Source organism: Oryzias latipes, chromosome 24, assembly GCF_053564925.1.
Source record: "Oryzias latipes strain Hd-rR chromosome 24, Olatipes_Hd-rR_3.1".
NCBI classification, from domain to species: Eukaryota; Metazoa; Chordata; class Actinopteri; order Beloniformes; family Adrianichthyidae; genus Oryzias; species Oryzias latipes.
Window position 1 is genome coordinate 11,825,369 of NC_136260.1, and position 21,968 is coordinate 11,847,336.

Here is a 21,968-nt window from a genome sequence, read left to right on the forward strand (position 1 = left end):
GCATTTTCTTCTGGAAATGCAGCTCCTTCTAGTTTATGTTAGTTTCTCGTCTTGAGAAATATTGATGGCTTTTATTGTGAAAGGCCAGAGTTATTGTGAAAGGCCAAATGACACATGTTGGGTCAAAGTGAGGTGAAGCCTGTGATTAAGAGCTGTCTATGGGTCAGGATGGGGACTGCACAAACAGAAAACTCAAAAATTTGGTAAAATATTTCAAATGAAAAAGTTTACGTCTTTTTTGTGTTTGTTTACAGTTTCTAAACAAAAACAAATATTTCATAAAAAGTACGAAATATTAAAGTTTACATGTCTTTTATTGGCTTGTTCACAGTTTCTGAGAAATACTAAACTTGTGTAATATGAAATGGTATGTGCTCTATTTTCAAATCAAATGTTCTAGTTTTCACATATTTTGTTGACTAAAATCGATTTTGTTTGCTTCATATGTTAGTTGAACTAGATTTATTAAATATCAGGTGGTACTGCTTTTAGATGGGCACTGACATTTCATTGCTTATTTTTTCAATTGCATGTTATTATGAATTATTTTTTAGACATATTTAAAGCTGGATGGTTTTATTTTTTTTGCCAAATTTGCTATTAAGTCTAACAGGTTATTAACAACAATCAATAGGGGAAGCTGGAAAAATTAGCATCCAACAACAACCTTTTCCGATGGTGCTGCTCTCTGTGCGTGGCGGCTGCACATAGAGAGTGAAGAACATTATGGAGCTGTGGCAAAGGTATGTGATAAAGTCGGCGTGTCGCCGGGCTGCGATGGCGGCATCCAACAGAGAAGCGGCCCGCTCTGCTGTGGGGGCCTTCACTCGGTTGTGGTTGCGGATCTGGAATGAAACGACATTGACGACAATGACATCGACATCATTAATTACTTCATTTTAGTCATTTGAGATAAAACAGGAATTGGTTTCTTCCCTTAATAAGTAAACACCCAAAATGTTGATTTATTTACCAAAAAACAGCCGTAATCTAATCAATGTAATCTGCCATAGCCTGATTAACAAAGCAGAGAAAAGTTGAGTCAGATGCAATAGTAAATTTAGCTAATTTACTAGTAAATGAAGTGCACTGGGACCTGTCTGACACAGAGTATTTGGGTTGTTTAATGGTCCATAAAAATACTACCGGTAACTATGGTCATATGTTAACTGGACTGGTCCACCAACCTCCCAATCAAAATACACACCTCTACAAATGTACAAAACAGATGATATATATCTTTAAAATTAGCCCCAAACAGTTGCAATGATTAGAAAAAAAGCAATAAAATTTCAAAAAAATTCTTTATACCAGACTGAAGATTTTTAGCTTAGGTTGGACTGTTTGATATGGAAATCAATGAGACATTGCGCCCTCGTAAAACCTGCTGGTCATTTGAGGAACTGCAACTTTTGGTACTTTGTTTCAGGAATGGAAGTTGGGGCTTTGTTGTGTTATAAAAAATAAATAACATCTTAAAAGGACCTAAATATAATTTTATTTCATTTTAGTCCCTTTCATAATGGAGAAAATCAACGCTTTGCAAAATAAAAGTTTTTCTCACATAGACCAATAATAGCATACAGCCCAAGTCTGGGTCTCCCTGTGCCGGACCCCAGCCCAGATAAAATGCGGGGTTGGGTCAGGAAAGGCACCAGGCGTAAAAATCTCTACCAAACCACCTGTGGGAATCAGTGAAATGTGATTCGCTGTGGTGGACCCTGAAGGGATTTGCCAAAAGGTGAGCAACAACAACCACCAATGCAATCACAAATTTTTAAATAACAAATGTAATAGTAATATTTTCCCCAAACCCCATTTTTCCCTGTACCTGTATCCCACAGACTGGGTCCTCTTGTACTCTAACATGGGCTTTTGGGCTGTCCTGGGTGCTGCCTGATGAAGGGACAACCTCTCCCAGCAGGTCCCTCAGCGTGTCCTCCTCTCCACAGCACAGCTCTATGGCCGACACCGACACAGTCAGCTCAGTCCAGGTCTTCTCTCTACGCCGCTCGATGGCACTGTACAGCCAGGAGATGGCACAGGGGATCAGGCCAAGCTTCTGGATGTTCTCACCACTCCCCACCATGCTGGACCAGGATCCTGAGACACAGAGGACAGTGTACAGCGCAGGTAATGCTGAATATATAAGATAAAAACTGGCTAAAACAAAAAAATCTGGTGGGTTGTTGAGGTTTGTTGATTTTTTTCCCCCAAAGTTATTTTTTGTTTTTTTCCCATCTCTGTTTTGTGCGGATTGACCTTCAGAGTTTTTTGGTCTCTGGTTGTCTGACATTTAGAGATCGTCATTAAGAAAAAAAAAATGGAAATGCTCGAAACTATATTTTCTGCTGCACTTTTGCCCCATGTTCATTTTTGAAATATTGGCTTGTTTTACCTTCTCTTGCCTTATCCTAACTCTAATTGAATGAGCATAAGGGAATTGGTTTACTCCAATTAAAGGCCAAGCCGCCCGCCGTTTTTTTCAGGGGGAACGCTATTCCATGAAGGAGATTGATATCCTGCTGGCTGCAGGCCACATCTAGTCTGTTTTGGTCAAGTAATTTAATCAGGTTTACGGAGAGTGGTGTCACGTGACAAAGCAAGGAGACACTGCCCTGTGTGTGCGCAAGTGTGTCACAAATTTTCCTAGCCCCTTTCGTACTAAATGCAGGTTCCCTTCCCTTTAATAGCCACACATTAGAGCCCACTTTGTTTGCAGGCAATGGCCAAGTTTTTGTTTCCTCTCTGCAGAGAATTTAAAAATGTCATGAAGTCTTGTGAAACAACACGAATGGTGAAGCTTCAAGAGAAGGAGAATGGAGAGTTCAGATTGATACAAAGACAAAAAAAGAAAATGGAGATAAGAGGAGGATGGTGCATAGATGGGTAAAAGTGCTCCACTCTCATCTTGACCTGTGGCCTCTCGCAGCGACAGATGACTCACCCACATCAGCACATCCCAGACCCAGAACGCATCCATCGCTGCCGCTAAGCACGCAGCGGATGACATCAGCCAGGACGCCTGTGCACAGATCCGCCTGGTCAGACAAAACGACAGACATCGTGTGGTTCATCATCCAGTTCAGCTGAAGACTCCTTTAAGCTTCGTCACGCTAACTCTGAAGTACACTGAGCTCAAACAATGAAGGCTGTCCACCCTGTATGGGTGCTGTGGGTTTTTGGGTTGTCTGGGTTCATAGAGGCTCATAGAGAGGAGCGGCTGCATTTTGAAGGGAGTGCAGATGTGCTGTTTCCTTGAAGCTAATGCGGCCACCTCAAGGGACGTGATGAAAATGGAACGCACCATTGTCATGCGTCTAGTGGAAGTAACACGCATTTATGACGTACATGTGATGCTGGCGAATGGTGCCCTTACTAACCACACCCAAACAAGCAAGTGGTAAGACCTTTAGACCAGGAATTAGCTTGCAAAGATTGAAACCAAGACATGACGTCAAAACCCAAACTTTTATAACTGTTTTAAAAATTCCCCACCTGGCTGCAATCTTGAGAATACGCAGCATCAAAGCTGAACGTCTTGAGTGGATTCCTGTTTTCTCTCCCAAGAGTCATCGTGCTGTGGCTCAGGTTTTTGGACGCCGGTTCAATTACGATGACCCTTTTTCTGGAAGAGTCAATCCGGAGGACAGGTGGCTGGAATTGTCCGTCCGACAGCATCCTGCTCACCCTCAGCACAACTTTGACCTGCGCACCACGGTAGAGAAGAGAAAAATACTTCATTTGTTTTCTAGGACATAGTGTCTGCAGAGCGGCAGGAGTTTATTAGATATTCACCTCTGAGTTGTGGGCGAAACCATTGGTACTGAGCAACCCTGCCCCGCCTTCCCCTCCTGTTTACACTGTCCCCCACCAGCTTACAGCCCCTCACATCCCAAACCTAACATCATCGCTGCAACAACAATGGCGAGCAATATTGGAGCTTAAAGCGTACAGTTTTGAACCAGATGTCAGATCAGACGAGGAAAACAATGACATACATGGATCTATTTCTCCACACATGGATGGATCAGAATAGAGCGGAGCAGGAAGCTTGTTGCCCACCCAGCGTATTTTCTACGTAACAAATAAGCTCTTGTCAAACTGCATTTTTTTCTTCTGCTCCTGATTCACAATGTTTGAAAGGAAGAAATACTCAGAAACGCAATCTTAATTTTCTTAATATAATAGAGAAAAAGAAACAAGAACATGTTAAAAACACCAAAAAACACAATTTTAATCAGAGTTGGTCTTTAAGGCATTCATTTAAATCAGAAAAGCCTCCTTTTTTTTAAATCACACTTCATTTACACGCTTTTGTGTTTCTGTTAGAAGCAAATACTGATACACGCCTACAGTGCCCTATAGTGGTTGTTGCTATTTATTTATTTTTTAAATCACATATAAGTCGCACCCCAACTACACTATGCAAAAAAGCAAGACTTATATTCCAAAAAATACTGAACTTTTCACTGGACATTTTATTTTCATGATCAAATTTGTATTTTACTTCCTTTTTTGACATAAATTTTCTTTCCATGAATGAGAGTCTAAACCCTGCGACATTACATTGTTTCAACTTTACTATGTCATTTTGGATTCAATGCATTATTTTATGCTTCCAGCACATTTCTTTTATTTTTGTGTTGCAAAAAAAAATCATGTTTTCAACCATTTGCCGGACAGTTATGTACTGGTTACATACTGAGATCTGTTTGGTTCTCTGTAAAGGTCACTTGGTTCAGAGCTCTTTGCATTATTCCTTAAACTTCCACTAAACACGTTAACGATTCTATCAGCTTGTCTGTCTAATATCGGCTCAACAATGTTTAAAGTATCTCTTTCTGATCTCTGCATCACCGCTTCACTCACAAATTTATTAACCCATAAGAACCCAGACCCACTATTTCTTAAAAATAAAATTATGTGTATTTTACCACAAACCAAGTGGACCACAGAATCCATTTCTGATGTTCTTTCTGTTACACTGATGTCACCTTGGGTTCTTATGGGTTAAAATGTCATCTTACCCCTTAAGGACGTCCTATCACACCTGAATGCACCATACACATTTTATTTTATTCATCCTCTATCTAATCTCACTACTATTACATTTGCCCTCAATTTCATAGTTTTTCAAATCTGATTTTGTTTATTTCAACCAAAAACAGCTTAAAAAAAGACATGAAAAGTGATTTGTTTCATTTTTTGTGTGTGTTTGTGCCCATTCATGTTAAACTTAGCATTGCATATGTAGTAGAACAATGCTGCATAAGCAGGAACCCTTTTTCCTACTCTGAGATACCAGGATGAAAACATTATCATTATTTAATGCCTGAAGTATGCGTGATCTGCTTTGACTGCATATTCTGTGGCGCCTTTGTCTTTAGAAACACAAATTTGCACATTTAACATTAAAAACCAAGATTTGCCGTCAAAAATAATTTAATAAAGTTTGTTTAAGAACAAATCTATTAATTACAACCAGTTTTAGCTTTTTAGCAATAATGCAGAAGCTCTAAAGGCTGAAACATGGAGATGCTGTCACTTTTTCTAATGAGGACGTGTCAAAAGAGTCTTTAGAGTTGCCAAATACCTGTGCTTTAGCTCTGCGATTTAATATGAATTTGAGCAGCAACAGAAAGATCAAGCACTCTGCACTGTGCTCTGTATGGGAGTGGAAAACCTTGGTTCCATTTTCTGATGCTCCGCTTGTTTCTTGGCAGTAAAAAGAGGTTAGCTGTCAAATGAGATTAGCATTGAACGAGACGCTGGCAAATTTAAAGCAGCATACTCAGTTTGTAAGTCACATAGCTTCAGTGCGTTGCCTCTTATGCGACTCATTCAATGACAAACTGTTATTAACTAATGAGGAAACATTGAATAAACTGACAAAAAACACAATTATCTCTAAAACTGTTTTAAATGTTGTTGTTTTTTTGGTGAATTTTGCATTTGCAAATGCCAGACTATTTGCTCAGCTAACAGGAGACACATTTGAAAAACTTTAGGTACATTTGGCTCAAATGTGTTGCCAGCAACACCTGTGATAAATAAATGCTAACCTGGGTTATTGCATATTACCACCTAAAACTGCATTTTCCAGACTCAGCATGAGTGACAGGGAGGCTAAGCAATGTTCAACGCTTAAAAAAAATAATTCACAATTGGGGTCATGTAAGGTTACAAATGCAGCTTAGCAAAAAACAAACCGTGAGCGTATTTAAGGCCACATCTAAGCAAAAATGGGCCAAAAATCTAGCAAATACAAGCTAAGTCTGAGCCAAACATTACAGTTAAACTGACTCTGAATTATTATTCAGTGGTCCCTCAATATATTGCAGCTTACCAGTGTGCTTATTTTATGATTTTATGACTATTCATTACTCATCTACTTTTTAAACTTCTATTGAATGTTTGTGTATTTGAGTAGCAATGGATGGATATGCAAGTTCCCTCTGGATTAATAAAGTACTCTATCTATCTATCTATCTGTCTGTCTGTCTGTCTGTCTGTCTGTCTGTCTGTCTGTCTGTCTGTCTGTCTGTCTGTCTGTCTGTCTGTCTGTCTGTCTATCTATCTATCCAAATTTAAATGCTTTTTGTTTTAAAGTGCACTTTGTTCTGCGTTCTGATTGGCTGTTGTCCTTGTCAATCATTCTCCTCCGTGCCCTGTCACCCGTCCAGAATGCGTTCAGTTTGCCACATTTACATATATCTTCGATCTCGATCATATCTTTGGGTTTCTGTCTGTAAACCTGGACTTGTTTTTCTGTGAAGGTTTGAACTTTAAGAGTTTAAACAAGAGAAAAAAATTAGAAAATGTTCATGTCTTCATGGAACTTTACTACCTTACAACAGCTATAACACTACTTTGCGGATTTCACCTTTCGCAGGTTATTTATGGAATGTAACTCCTGCAATAATCAAGGAACCACTGTATTCCCTTTCTGAACATTAATAAAGGTTTTGAATGTCAGTTAGAATTAGAATTTTCCATCAGAGTTCTCATTCTAGTCTACTGGATGCCATCAAAGAAGGGATAATAATAACAATAATAATAATACATTTTTCTTCAAGCGCCTTTCAGGTCACCCAAGGTCGCTGTACAAGGTTAAAAATATGAACAACAGTAAAACAAACAATAAAACATCAATAAGAAATCAACAGAGTAAAACATGAATAAACATAAAGATAAACGTAAAGAAGACATAAAAAACAGGATAAAAACAGACAAATTAAGTTGTGTTAACTGAATGGATTAACTGTATGATTGTTTGCAGAGATGAGTCTTGATTTTGGATTTGAACTGTGGCAGAGAGTCAGTATTGAGTAGATCAGGAGGAAGAGAATTCCATAGCTGAGGGGCGGAGCGACTGACAGCTCTGCCCCCCATGGTGGCTAGACGGGCAGGTGGGACATGGAGTTGGAGAGAGGAAGAGGAGTGGAGAGACCAGGAGGAAATGGAAATGTGAAGAAGATCAGAAATATAGGGTGGAGCCAGGTTATGGAGTGCTTTGAAGGTTATGAGGAGAATCTTGAAACGAATCCTTTGTTTTATGGGAAGCCAGTGTAAGTTTTGGAGAACTGGTGTGATGTGGTGGGATAACGGGGTCCTGGTGATGATGCGGGCTGACTATCTACCTATATTTAAACTTCCCTTTGATGTCTGTGATCTACATCTTTTGTCTTGTGCAGAGCCTTAAACTTTTTCAGAATTCAATGAAGTTGCACATGGGCTCCTGTCTGTAGGTTAACATTCCAACACCAGAGCTTTCGCGCCAGTGTTGACATTCTTTTAATTAATTCTTCAACCGTTTACGCAATAAAGGTAATTCGGAAATGGGGAAAAGCAGTGTTGCGCTGATACTCAATCCCCTAAAATAGTGAAGTGCAAAATCAATGTAAACCAGCTGGTTCTGATGCTGAGAAAACCAAGTATGCGCCGTTATGTTTAAAGTGTTATGTTTGCATCAGAATTCGTAGGATATACGGTAAATGTCTAAACAGTCGAAGAGTCAAGACTGACCTGGCTGACACTGTAAGCTGACATAACTGTCGGGCTTTCCTTTACGACAAGCAACGTGAACATCTTTACACTCCGATCTAAATTGCAGATAAATACAATCATACATGTCCAAAGATCGTGTGTTATTTTGCTGTTGCGGGAGACATCTCCAGTGTTACAGGGTTAGGAAGCTGGGTACAAGAAAGAGTTTCAGTACAATTTATATTTTAAAAATGTATGCACCTTTTTTGAAAATTCCAAACAATGCTAATGTGAAAAAAAGTTTTGTCTGTCTCTAGTTTTTAGGTAACATTTCTTGAGTGCGATGCCCGAGTAGTAATGAGTGGAAATAAAATCACCTAATTAGCAGCATTAATGTGTCCCACAATGTATAACGCCCCCTCCCCCTTTTTTTCACATTTGGTGAGTGAGTGAACAACTGGTCCCCCAATCCAGTTAAGAGAATGTTGCTCAGAATGTTGTGTCAATGGAGTGTTTCGCATTGACGCTCCTGTCCCGGCACGCAACATGGCATGATGTACCTTCAACCTCTCCGACAGCAGTTGTGCTCAAAATGTGTCCAGGACCGGGACGTTTGTGGTTGTCTCGATGTTGCATGGGATTGTGTTACAGCTCAGTGACATCATCCCTCTTTGTCTTTAGCCACAGTCCATCTGTCATGTGTTATCCATTCTCCGTTTTCACTTTTCTGATCCATCCTGCAAAACTACACCCCTGATTCTTTTCAAGCATAATGCCAAACAATTTATTAGTTTAATTATTCAAGAAAAACATTTTAAAAAAAGCTGCTGATCCACACAGCTGAGGGTGCAGGTAGGTGTGGCAGAGCCCAGAGCTGTAACTCTACACTAAACCCAAGAGTCCAGCCAAGAGACAAAGGCAGGGCAGGCAGCCATATTGATCTATCTCAGTTTCGCTCCCAGAGGAGGTGCGGAGAAGGATTGGGAGGAAGGAGATGGAGGCATTAGCACCACATAACAGTGTATCATGAAGGCGGAGGGATATAGGATCTCCTCCAAATTGACTGAGATCTCTTTATGTTGCCACATGACGGGTTAAAGAAGAAAAAAAAAAAGGAATGTGCTTCCACAATGGTGTCCGTGTGGAAAGACGATAGTCGGTGCTGCCAAAAGCACATCGCCAATCCACACTTATTCTGTCAGCTTCTGTACTGATTCAATTTCTTCAATATGTAAACTGTAAATTGAACTGTTCCTATATGTGCTGTACTTTAAATGTCTTCACTATAGAGGCTAAAACTTTTGATTTAGATGTGTGAGAATTTGTAGATCCACCTTGCCAACATCGGGTGAGTCTTTGGTCCGAGCAGCAGCTTGGAGCAGGCAGGTGGGGACGGGCGGTGGGTTTTTCTGGATGATCTCTCTGAAGCAGGTGGAGGCATTGGAGGGAGCTGGATCGGAGGCTTGGTTCTTTTTTCTCAGTGTCAGGTTGAGCTTCTCGGCCGCCCTGCAGGAGGAGGAGGAGGCATTAAGCATGGGAGGGGTTAGAGGCTGTATTTAAGGAAAAGTGACTACTAATGGCTCTCACAACTAACATTTCCACAGTGTTCAGGCAGCATTTTGGAGGAAGTAACATGGACCAGAATTTCTTTAAAATATCAAAAATGAATAAAAAACCTTTCATATGAGAAATAAATAGTTTATAATTAACACTGTTACTCAGAGGTTTACTGGTTACGTTAAGAATTGTCTGGATCAGACAAAACTCAACAAAAACAAAGAATTTTACCTATTTAAAGCGGTGGAAAAATAAACAGTCTTGTTAGAAATGTAGAGCCAAATAACTAAAAAAGCTTTTGAATTAATAAACAAGCATAGGTCTGATTTTTCTTTTATAATAATGATAATAATTTATAGCATAATACATGTACAGAAAATGTTAGGGTGATTTTTGATCAGTAGTTTTTCAGACTTACTACAAACAACAGTAAAAAAACAATCAAAATAATTAGTTAAAGCATATTGATAAATCTTTAAATGTTTAACACCAACAACGTGGTTTTTCCCTTTTTATGATCTTCACTTTTTTGGATTTTTCCAAATTTTTTTTAACTGAATTTGATGTTTTTTGGTTTGTTTCCTGTCTTTGCATCACAGGTTGTTCCATCTGCACTTCCTTTTTCCCTGAATCACACCAGTATTCCCTTGCAAGCAAACTACCGGTAATGTTCTTGTTTTCTTTGGACAGATTCTGCTTGTCTGAATCAGAGTTCAAAAAACAGTTGCAAAAGCCAAAAGAGTTTTTTTTCTACCATTTTTTATGTGATTCTGAGCACTCATTATGCAGTTTGAGCACATTTTACAAAAAGCAACACCAGATTTCCGATGCTCAATTTTATTTTTATGCTTGTCCTTTGCCAGATGTTCCATATTTTCTTTTTCTGCAAATAAGCCACCATTGCATCTTTCTTTGGTTAAAATGCAAGCTGGAACAAAGCACATTTGCACTGTTTGACATTTTCCTGATAGAAGTAAACTTTTTATGAATGGGCCAATAACCCCTGACGTAAAGTTGCAACCGTCTTTGTTCAAAATGCTGCTTTCATACCTTCCTCACCTGCAGTCCCAAATAAATGTCCTAAATGTGACATTTTTTTCTTTTTGTTTTGTATAAACATTTACATTTCAAACATAAATTCTGCTAACTCTGCAGCTCCTTTTGAGTGTTTTTTTTTAACATCTAATGCAAAAAAAAAAATTCTTTTTAAACTTTACCTGGCCAGAAAAGACATGGCTGCAGTGTTAGCAATGGTCACCACTCTGGAGATGTTCTGGATCCTGGAGCTGGTCTGTAAAACCCCATCATTAATGCAGCTCAGTGTAGAATCATCTGCAACCTGCCAGAGAGGAGAAGATTCATGTAAACATCTGAACCTGTCAGTGTCCTCCAGCAGAAACTCTGAAGTGGTGGTGCTCTGTTAGGTGGAGCATCGAAAGCTGCAATTACATGTCTAAATGTCCTCACAACACCCTAACCTTCAAAAGACTTTGCTGTCAGACCATCTAGTGCCCTAGATGTTAATGCAATTCAGACACATGCTCACAATTTTTTTAACTCTGAATATAATGTCACCAATTTGCCAAAGTAAAAACCTAATAAAACAATAACCTTTTACGAAGAGATTAATCCACCGTGTTCTGGTGACGACAACTTGAAATGTACATGCATTTCTTGAAAGGACAAACTTTTTAAAAACCATTGTGGTCCATGTTTACCAATCAACAGTAGTGAGGATCAATCATTGATGGTATATGAAAACTGGATTGAGTGACCCCGCCCCTCTAGTTTTCCAAACAGGAAGTACCTGCTGGCTCCAAGAAGCCAAAATCCCATAGACTTCTATAGAGAAATAATCAGCTGTTACTCAGTCATTCTATTTGTCACAATTACCATTCTTGGTCTGATACTTTTTTTTACTTGTTCTTGCTAATTATATATATTTTTTCCAAGATGTTTTTTCTGAAGTGCAAGTTATTCAAGATATAAACTGGCCATTCAGATGATTCATTAAAAGTATTTGGTTTTGTGTCAAATGTTCGAAACGTTTGATTGACAGATTCTCCCAAGCACTTTTTCAAGTGGTAAGGCTGTGGCCTTCCAACAAGCTCACTCCTGATTGGCGAGAGTAGTTGCTGTAGAAGTGATGACTCAGACGACTTGGATCAATCACAGTTTACTGGTTCCAACATGGCAGTGTCCAAAAAAATGGCGACAGAACTGCATTCGAAAGTTAATCCAGTTTCAGTGGGTGACGTCACACTCACTCGGTCCAGTTCTTATGTACAATCAATCATCAGAAAATGCACGCTAGATTTCTAAAGAGAATTTTGGTAAATTTCCACTAGATTTTGGAATTTTAGATTTAGACACTAAAAATGGCAAACACCCTAAATAGTGCACCAACTATTGAAGGTACTCGGACATAACCATAGACAGAAGAAGATCTTTCATCTACACTTCTTGGATCGGACCGAAAACAGGACTAAGAGCAGATTATCAATGCAAAAGCAGCCTGAAGATTCCCCAGTAGTAACACAGCTGTAGCTCTGAGTTGTGTCTCACACCTTCATTCATAACTGCGTGGCAAAAAGTCAGCATGCATCTGTTCCAAGGCAACATAAAGCCCTGTCGCCGCGCCACAGGGCCTCAGAGCACACATCTCCGCGTGCTGGTTCCTCATTCTATCACTGCCTACATTTTAAGCCACATAACTTCGTTTTCTATCCGTAACACCCAACCATAAAGTGCCAATTAGCGCCAAGAAAGATGTTCTGTGGTGGTTTGGAGTAAAAGCACCCTGATTAGCAGATCCTTCACTTCCCTCCTCCTCCTCCTCCTCTTATCCTCATGACTCAGTTTCTTCTTTCTCTCTGCCACACATCCCCCTAACATGCTCTTCTATGATCTTTCATTGTTTTCTCTTCCCTTCACCCCGTCTCCCTCCTTCCTCCTTCCCATTTTGCATGCCTGGCTTCCCTCCCTCCCCTCCCAACTGTCCACTTTCTTTAAGATCTGCATTTACTCGCTCCGCATTACTTCATCTCATTCTGCCTGCTCTCAAGCTGGACCCACCCTGCTGTTGTCTGGACTCTTTCATTCGTGACATGCAGCTCTTGTTTTTGGGTGATCCAAACACTGTCTGGACCAGTGGCGGTCCTAAAACATTTGACTAGGGTGGTGGGGGGTAAAAGACTTTGGAAGGGTGGCAAATGAGGACAGCACAGTGGAGGGCCATTACAAATGAAAGGATCAAAATGTGTATCTCAAACTGTGTATCTCAAACTGTTTTATTGTTATTATTATATTTTAGCTGAGGTGATATAACTAATGTAAAGCTGTAGCAACAAAAAAAAAATCTAGAAATATCTTGAAAGCATACACAATACAGGAGCGTAGCAAACATTTTGAAGGGCTTGAGATTTAATTTTAAAATATTGCTTCTGGTCCTTCTGCAATGCGTAAAGAAGCGTGTATTGATTGTTTCCAAATCTTAAACAAAAATGATACTAATATTGACTCAAAAATTGGGGGAAGGTGGGGAGGCAAAGCTTTTTCCTGCCCCCTGTAGCTCCGCCCCTGATCTGGACAGTTTTATTTTGGTCTGTGAGGGCAGGACGCTGACATGTTTTCAGCTTCAGAAATATGTCTGCATGATTTAAGCATCCGAAACATGAAAATCCACAATTATTTTTTACAGGAATTTACTCCTAAATTTTCAAACCGTGTGCAAACACACTTTTAACTTTGACTCATAAACATAGAATGGTATTATTTATGTTATCATTTTGCTGGAATTTTTTCTCTTCTTCTTTCAATGTGCTTTAGACTTGCAGTTCATCTTTAGTGACCCACATTTGTTCTTGGTTCACTTAAAATTAGTTATGAAAGGATTTGCAAATGGAGTCATTTCCAAGCCACATTTTACACCACATTGCTGCATTTCTTCACATTTATTCTCATGACTGTGCAGCAAAAGTTAATGTGATGTACAATGAAATTAGTCACGCAATGGCAAGACTGCTTTGCTAGAACCGCAACATAAATGAACAGTGGACAGCCAAAAAGAGTAAAACAGATCAAGTTTAAAAATTATGAAGAGTGGAATAAATACATGCAAAATAACCATAAGGGCTGGATTCCAATCAAGGGTTTGTTTCCAGTCATTTTTAGATGAAAATTGCCTCCCAAAACTTATTCCTCTGGTTCTGTCATGTTATTCTCCAGCAAGCCCTATCTTGATTCAATGAAGTTCATTGTGTCTATAAGTTCTATTAAGCACTTAAATTATTTTTTTATCAGACACTGGGTTTGTTTTGTGTAAAACCTACCGACATGTTTCGGCGGAATGCCTTCCGCCTTCGTCAGGGTCGTCATCAGATGGTGGCGTGTGACGTCTTTAAAAACAGCTGATTTGTGACTGAGGCGGAGTCACCTGTCAAACTTTGACAAGTGACTCCGCCGCTTGATGTCCGTCTTTCTCTGGAGGATGTTGCTCCAGGTGTGAGAGAGCAGGAAAGCCCCCTCATCCCGGTTCATGGAAGTGTGGGCTCGTTTTTCTGATCTCCACCGCCTCCATGAACCGGGATGAGGGGGCTTTCCTGCTCTCTCACACCTGGAGCAACATCCTCCAGAGAAAGACGGACATCAAGGGGCGGAGTCACTTGTCAAAGTTTGACAGGTGACTCCGCCTCAGTCACAAATCAGCTCTTTTTAAAGACGTCACACGCCACCATCTGATGACGACCCTGACGAAGGCGGAAGGCATTCCGCCGAAACATGTCGGTAGGTTTTACACAAAACAAACCCAGTGTCTGATAAAAAAATAATTTAAGTGCTTAAAAGCCCTATATTGCTTGATTCTGATTGGCTGAACCAGGTGACTCCAGGTTCTAAATGGCTAAACAGACCTGGTGCAAGTGATCAGTTGCATGATGGGTAGGTTGTGCCCGAATTCCCTCACTACCTAGTGCACTATTAGCCATTTGGTCTGGGTGTCCGAATCTACAATTCCTGGAAATTTACCAGAAGTCTGTGCAAAAAACTGCATTGATGCTCACTAGATTGGCAAATATAGACAATGCATTTTGTTTGAACAATTTGTGATCAGAAAAAATGTATTTAAATGTATTTTTAAATGTAATCAAATTAACAAGTAAATATAATTGTAAAAATGTTTTGGGAATATCATCTTGTCTCACTCGCCTGGTCTACTGCAGCTTTAACCTTCATTCTCTGGGGACCAGGGAGGGGGCGGGCTCACTCTACCGCAGCTTCCATCACAGTAATGCACATTTCACCGGCCGTAGGTTTTAAATATTCCTTGAATCTCTATTGATCACGAGGGCTTTTTGACCGGCCACCTTTTTATGACGGGTAAATCATGGTCCAATTCCATTCCATTAGCAAAAACGCTTTTAAAGAGCACGCTCAGGCGCGTGATCGAAACAACGTCTGATTATGAATCATTGCTCCGCTGACACGTGCGCTCATAAAGGCATGCGTTACCCATAAAACTCATCAAAGGGGGGGGGGGGGGGGGGCACTCAACTAGAAATTGTGTGATTGGATGCAGAGAAAGGATGAGCTTTTAGGCGTACCTTATGGCAAGAATTTGATGTGACACCATCTGCGGATTTGGAAGCCAGCAGCTGCTGTTGCTCCTCCACCCAGCGCTCCATGTTGGGGTTGGGTAGCTTGGCTCCAAGTCTTCTGAGGGTTTGAGGCGTCCCCTGAGGCGTCTTGGGCTTTTGTAGGCTTTGGGAACTGTGTGTTCGGCTGTATTGTTGGTGCAGAGGCTCCTTTGAAGCCCCGTCCCAGTGCTTTGTCTCACTTTGTCCCACAGTTGTGCCAGAGCTGCTGAGGCTTGCCTCATGATAGGGCTTGGCTAACGACTGACTGCGACTCAGAGCCAGGTGGATGGCCTCCTGCTTGAGGAGGTTCGTGTTCGCACCACAAGCTCCACACTGACCCTGCTCCTTGTCTCTGTCCCAGGACTCTGTGTTGGCACGTCCGTGAATACGGAGGTTGGCATGAAGAAATGTTGCCAGGGGGCTTGTTTCCTGCAGGATTTCAGGAAAAAATCGCAAGAGACATAATTTGGTTGAGACGTGCCTCATTTAGGAGCCTTGATTTATGCTAAAGTGGAAAAAAAACATACCGGTATACTAAGACCTCCCATGATTGAATCACTTCTAGTTTTTAATTTATATTCTTGTACCTTAACGCATTGTTGTCTGTTATTTAAAACTGCTCTCCGGATGGAGTTATTTAGCCTTGCTTTGTTTTCTAAAGAGTTGGGTACTTTCATAGTCCAGTCCACTTGGTTTGAATGGAAAGGCAATGCCAAAGTATTGAAAACTGGCCTCTAAAAATTAATCAAACCATCCTGACCATATTCCTTGGTTTGTTTAAGGGGTTGGTATTGTCCAGAACAGTCTGACTAAAAAAAACATAAAAGCTCAATGAGGAAAAATGGCCAAGCTGGTTCTCCAAGCATATTAACAAATTATCTTTCTTTGGATTTGTGCAGCAAACAGCTGTTGCTAAAGAGTACATTTACAAACAAATAAAAAAATACTTGTTTTCTGGGAAAACCAGATTCCTTTTAATTTACAATGGAGATCAATTGAGATCCATGCGACACAATGAAAGCAGAGCAAATGGGGCAGTGTGAAAGCTCCCTTAACCCTTGTGCTATCCTATGGGGTCCAGATGACACGATCCTTACATTGACGTGTTCTCTCTACCATGACACAGGTGGATAAAGGTGGAAAGATTTCATGTAATCCATGGACACCAGTGAAGATCACAAATCATTGAAGAAAAAAGGTTCAGTGCACTGTCCAGTGGGTCTAGATGACCCAACTCCCAATGTTAAAGTGCCTAGGATAGCACAAGGGTTACGGTGCTTTCACCTTTACATTAGGTTGAGGTCTTGACTTGGATTGAACTTTTCCTTATATTACTGTTTTCAGATCATTTCCACTCATGGTTCCTTTGTTTAGGAGTATTTAGTTGGAGGGAAGGATTCCCCTGTTTAGTAGTACATACTTTGAAGGAGTTATCCCCTAGTTTAAGACTATATACTTTGAGGGGGGGTCCTCTCATTTAGGGGTATACAGTTTGAAGTGGTGATCCCCTTGTGTAGAAGAGGTTTGCCTGTTGTTGTTTTTTTTTTTAAAAATGTTTTACACTATCTTTTGCTTTTTTAGTTTTAAACCTTTTTGTCTGTACACTTTTTAACTTTATTTTTTTTTAAATAAAAACGGTTTTATTTCAATTTTTTTAATTTTGCAGTGAAAAAGAAATGCCCAAATGTACCACTCAGAATTGAGATTTTTGTGGATTTTCAGAAATATTGAAAAGTTATTGCATGATTTATTGAAAAATTATCTGTAAAAAAGAAGCTGGGATTTTACTAAAACATTGGATATCGAGCATTTCCCCAAAAAACTTGAAAGGATTACAGGAAATTATAAAATAGTAAAAAACAAAGCCCAAAAACGCCTCAGACGTCAATTGTCTGATCGCCCATATATAACTACAATTTTCGCATAAAAATATGCTTTATTCCTTTAATCTAATTTACAATAAATCTGATTTGTCCAAACCTGGAGGATTTTTAAAACCTCTAAAGTCCTCTAATTTGTTTCAGCTGTTAAAATCTAACACAAATCAAACAGTCGACTCTCTTTTTGTGTTGACAGCAGCGAATACACCTTTCATTTGTCTGCCTCCCTCCACCCAAGGGGTCAGGAAATCCAGGCCTCAAAGGCCAGTGTTGTCTCCACATTTTCCAGATATTAATCCAACCTGGATCGGGTGCTTCAGCCAATTAGAACATTCCAGATGTATGTTGGAAAACCCCATATTTGCTCCACACTGTCTAATGTCTTCCCATAAGATCAAAACTTGGTATACCAAAAAGGGTTCACATATTTTTACAACTCACAAAGAGATAAACATACTGCAGCATGTCTTATCTTATCTCGCCTATTTCTCAGAGACTATTTTTATGTTTTTACTGCAGTAAAAGCTCATTGGAGAAGGATGATATCATAGAGGCCTGATGAGAAATCACTGTTGATCAATAAACCTGAAAGGAGCCAAACTGGCTTATCAGATTTCCACTGTCTGCCTCCGCATGCTTCCACCGCCTCTCTCTCAGCACACATGACAGTGGCCGTGCCCCATCCCACTTAAGAGGACAAAAATAAATAGCCACGACCTGAATGGGGAGGACTGAGGATGACACTGGGATGCAGTGATGAAATATTCATGGCCATTTCAAACCACTCGCAGAGGAATGCCGTCGCTTCACTTTGTCTGGAGGGGTCTGAGTGATGGATGCACGCGTGATTTCCACTAAAAGGCGGCAGTGGTGACCGGCCGCAGGAGGGTTAAAATGAAAGTAAATTGACTTGAAGGTGAAGAATCTTGCAGAAAGAGTCCAGTTTAGTGGATTTTGGGTGTTTAAATCAACATATGCCCCATTATACAGTAAAGAAATGTGGTGTAGTTCTGATAAAAAATATTCAGGAAAATTTACTTTCTTAATAAACTACTCACAAAAATGGTTTTAAAAAATGCCCAGCAGTGACTAAAATATGAAAATATTTGTAAACAAATAAAGTTCTAATAAATGTTTTATTTTATTTTTTATTAGGAAAACAAAATAAGTGTGTTTGTTTATTTATTTTGCACATTTCACATTCATTTTTGGTGCAATCAACAAATACCACTTTGTAAACATTTATTTTTATGTTAATCCACTTGAAGTTGACACCCCCACCCTTCATCCTCCTCCTTTTTCCTCCATGGGAGCATCACTGACCTTCCAAATATGAAAAAAAAAACATTCTCAGAAATATCTGAGAGATGTAAATAAATCAACTTCTAATAAAGTTTTTTGTCGTTTAAAACAAGAAAGCTAGCTTTTTTATGCTGATTTCACGTAAATTTTTGGTGTATTGAACAAATATTAATATTTCAAATACGTATTTTTTTGTTGAATGACCCCCCTCCTCCTCTTCCTCCTCATCATCCATGGGAGCATCACTGACCTTGCAGGAGAAGCGATGGTGGACAGCCAGACTCAGGGCTTGCTTCTTCAGACCCACGAGGGTCGCCGAGCATTTATCACATCCCGCAACTTTGCGATCGGACCCCCCCAGTTGGCCGCCCCCGGGGTGGGCTCTCCGGAGGGTCCCGCCGCTGAAGGGCATCCTAAAGCGCTCCCCGACTTGGAGGCACCTGGAGGACGGGGTATCTTCGGTTCTCTGGCACATGTTTGCGCTTCCCCTGGAGCCTCCGGCGCCCTCGGGAGTGGGGCGCTCCTTGACTCGGCAGTCTCCTCCGGTACTCCTCCCGGTAAAACCGACGGGCTCGCGCGCCTCTGAGTTCTGGGGCCACAAATATAATTGGAAATTATCGGCCAACCACACCCCGAAGCTTCTTTTTTTTCTCCTCTCCACACGCAGATACATTTAAAGGTCCTTAAAAATAGAGCTATATTTCTAATAAATAAATGGGACTCACCAGAACAGCCCGGATGGAGGCAGGAAAGCTCTCTCCTCTCCCGGTCACAGACGACATGACAACTTGTTGTAAAAATGAAAAAAGGAGTCCGAACAAAGATGGAGCGCAGTTTGTTTTAAAGCTCCAACAACCCCCAGGAAAGTGTTTGGATTCATTTTTTAGTATAAAATGTGGGAATTTGATTAATTGAGAGGATGGGGAGACTATAGAGAGGAGCGGCGCCGGTGGCACAGCGGAGCGAGAGTGAGCGCCCCGGAGCGCGCCTCGACCACATGATGCAGTTTAGCCGGGGCTCCTCTAGAGGGCGGTAGTGAGATGCTTTTCTGCTGATGGATCAATTTTTTTGTTGTTTCGTTCTTATTCACAAACAACCAAAGAAGTTAAACTTATGTTGTAATCCCTTAAATTGTGCCTAATATCCAACGCAGCATGAGTACAAAAGAGATTATTGGACAATTTGGATATTTATCTATTACATTTCTAATGTCAGAGCTTTATTTTAATTATTTAATGGTCTTTTTCACTGCTATTTTAATGTTTTCAGTTATTTATGACAAAAAAATTATAATTTTTCATTGTGTGATAACATCTGTATGCATTTTGTTTCATTTTAATCTTGTTTTACATAAGTGTGGTGCATAAACAAAAGGATTCAATGAAGTTGATATTTCTTCATTTGTGGATCAAATCCATGAACCACATCGCAGAATGAGAGCAGAAGAGATGATTGGACAATTTGGATATTATATTTCTAAATCTAACAATTTTTTTGATTTTTCACATTTTTTTCAGAGCTTTGATATATTTTCTGACGTTTATAACAAAAAATGCATCATATTTACTTTTTGTTGGTTATATTCAAATGCACTTTGTTGAATTCAAATGTTGTTGTTTTTTTTACATATAATTGTAAAAAAAAAAAAAAAAAAGCGTTTCAAATCATGTTGATATTCTCTAAAGTTGTGGCTCATATAATGCAGCATGAGTGCAGAAGAGATTATTGTTCAATTTGGACATTTAATATCTATTCAATTTCTAATTCTAATTATTCTATTTTACATATGATTGTGGTTTATATACAATCATTGTGGTCCAACTCCTGTTTATATTTCTTAATTTGTGACTTATGTGATCTTTTTCACCAGTATTTTAATGTTTTCTGTGATTCATAATAAAAAACAATTTATTTTTATTGCATGATAATATTTGTATTCATTTGCGTGAATTTTAACCTTGCTATTTTAGTTTGTTGATATGCAAATATACTTTTAGTTTCAAAGCAATCTTTATAATTAAACAAACAAAGTGCTTTGAAACTAATCAGAGGCTAAAAAACAGACCAAAAAAATACTAACAGTAAAACTTGAATATGAGGATTAAACTACATTTCTTACAGCAGAAAAAAACCCGGAAATTTTACAACCTGCTGATCAATGACAAAGACTGTCACCTTGTAAATTGCAAAGTGAAATTAGTGCTTATGTACCAAAAACAGTCAAATTTGAACAGTAAAACAACAGCTAAAAATATTTACATTTTAAAGAACACAAATTTGGAATTAGAAAGTGTCATTTTGATAATCATTTAATCTATAGTAAAAGTGTTCCCAGTGATCTTTTAATTATGATTATGCTGTTTTTAGCCTAAATCAAAAAACCTGTGTTGTTTTTCTAGAACATAGTTTCTGCAGACCACCAGTAGTTTTTCAGAAATTCACCTCTGAGTTGTGGACAGAACTGATGAAGTCTTCCCTCATTTCCAGTCATCCATTTGTTACATGCTCTCCCACTAGCTTACAGCCCCTCGCAACCCAACCTAACGTCAGGTTGCAACAACAATGGCAGGCAATATTGGAGCTATCCAGCAGTACAGTTTTAAGCCAGATGCCAGCTCAGACGAGGAAAAGAAAGACGTACACAGATCTAGCCGTCTACAGGTTCATGCGTCAGAATGGAGCAGAGCAGGAAGCTTGTGGCCAGACAACTGTAGCATCAGAGCTACAAGCTTTTTTAGACTGGATTTCTTTTCTATTCCTGATTCACAACTTTGAATAAAGAAATACTCAGAACTGAATTTTCTTTATATATGTCCTCCATCATTAGAAAATTCATTCATCTTCCTCTGTTTATCCCTTTTGGAGTCACGGGGCTGCTGTAGCCTATCCCGGCCACTTATGGGCGAAGGCAGGGGACTCCCTGGACAGGTCGCCAGTCTGTCGCTGGGTCACACATTTCACACACCCACATTCACACCTATGGACAATTTAGAGTGACCTATGAAGCATGTTTTTGGATGGTGGGTGGAAGCTGGAGTCACCGGAGAAAACCCACACATGCACGGGGAGAACATGCAAACTCCACACAGAAAGGTCCCCCATTGATGTTCTGTTTCAGGTCCCCCAGCCGGACTTGAACCAGGGGCCTTCTTGCTGTGAGGCAAGAGCGCTAAACACTACACCACAGTGCAGCCCATCATCATTGGAAAATGCTTAAAGAAAATTTTAAAAACACATAAAAGAAAAGCATGCTTTTCAATGGAGTGGGTCTTTGATAAGAAAAGTTGGGAGATAAAATTCAATAATTCTGCTGCCATGCACAGTGGTGGAAGTGTAGTCATGAGGTGACTAAGTACCAACATTCCAAAGAGAGTTCATAATAAAAGACCAAAGCTGCAAAGGAAATTTCCATTGAAACTGGTATTAAATTTCAACATTAACTGTAGTTTGTCCCGTTTTGTTGCTGAGGCCCAAATTAAGCTGTCATTTAAAAAAGGAAACTTTTTTTCTCTTTTTTAGCAAATAAGTGGACAATATTTCTCTGCAATAATGTATAATGTGTTTGTAAGATAAGTATAGATGTTTTCTTGTGTGACAGTAGCAGATG

General features: G+C 39.7%; 1 protein-coding gene across 2 annotated transcripts in view; it reads right to left on the bottom strand.

The window, feature by feature from the left end:
* Positions 1–19,348, bottom strand: part of kif26bb (kinesin family member 26Bb) — a 70,276-nt gene extending 50,928 nt beyond the window's left edge. Inside the window, exons 1-9 of one of the 2 annotated variants that reach the window (XM_011492007.4) lie at positions 19,087–19,348; positions 18,612–18,950; positions 15,147–15,608; positions 10,764–10,885; positions 9,324–9,495; positions 3,499–3,708; positions 2,948–3,041; positions 1,832–2,103; positions 668–845 (exon numbers count right to left, since the gene is read on the bottom strand). In XM_011492007.4, the coding sequence (XP_011490309.1) occupies positions 668–845; positions 1,832–2,103; positions 2,948–3,041; positions 3,499–3,708; positions 9,324–9,495; positions 10,764–10,885; positions 15,147–15,608; positions 18,612–18,950; positions 19,087–19,143 (1,906 nt within the window). In that variant the 5' untranslated portion in view covers positions 19,144–19,348. The remainder of the gene's footprint in view (positions 1–667; positions 846–1,831; positions 2,104–2,947; positions 3,042–3,498; positions 3,709–9,323; positions 9,496–10,763; positions 10,886–15,146; positions 15,609–18,611; positions 18,951–19,086) is intronic. The other variant, XM_078942706.1, reaches the window with a different exon arrangement.
* Between the last annotated feature and the right edge of the window lie 2,620 nt (positions 19,349–21,968).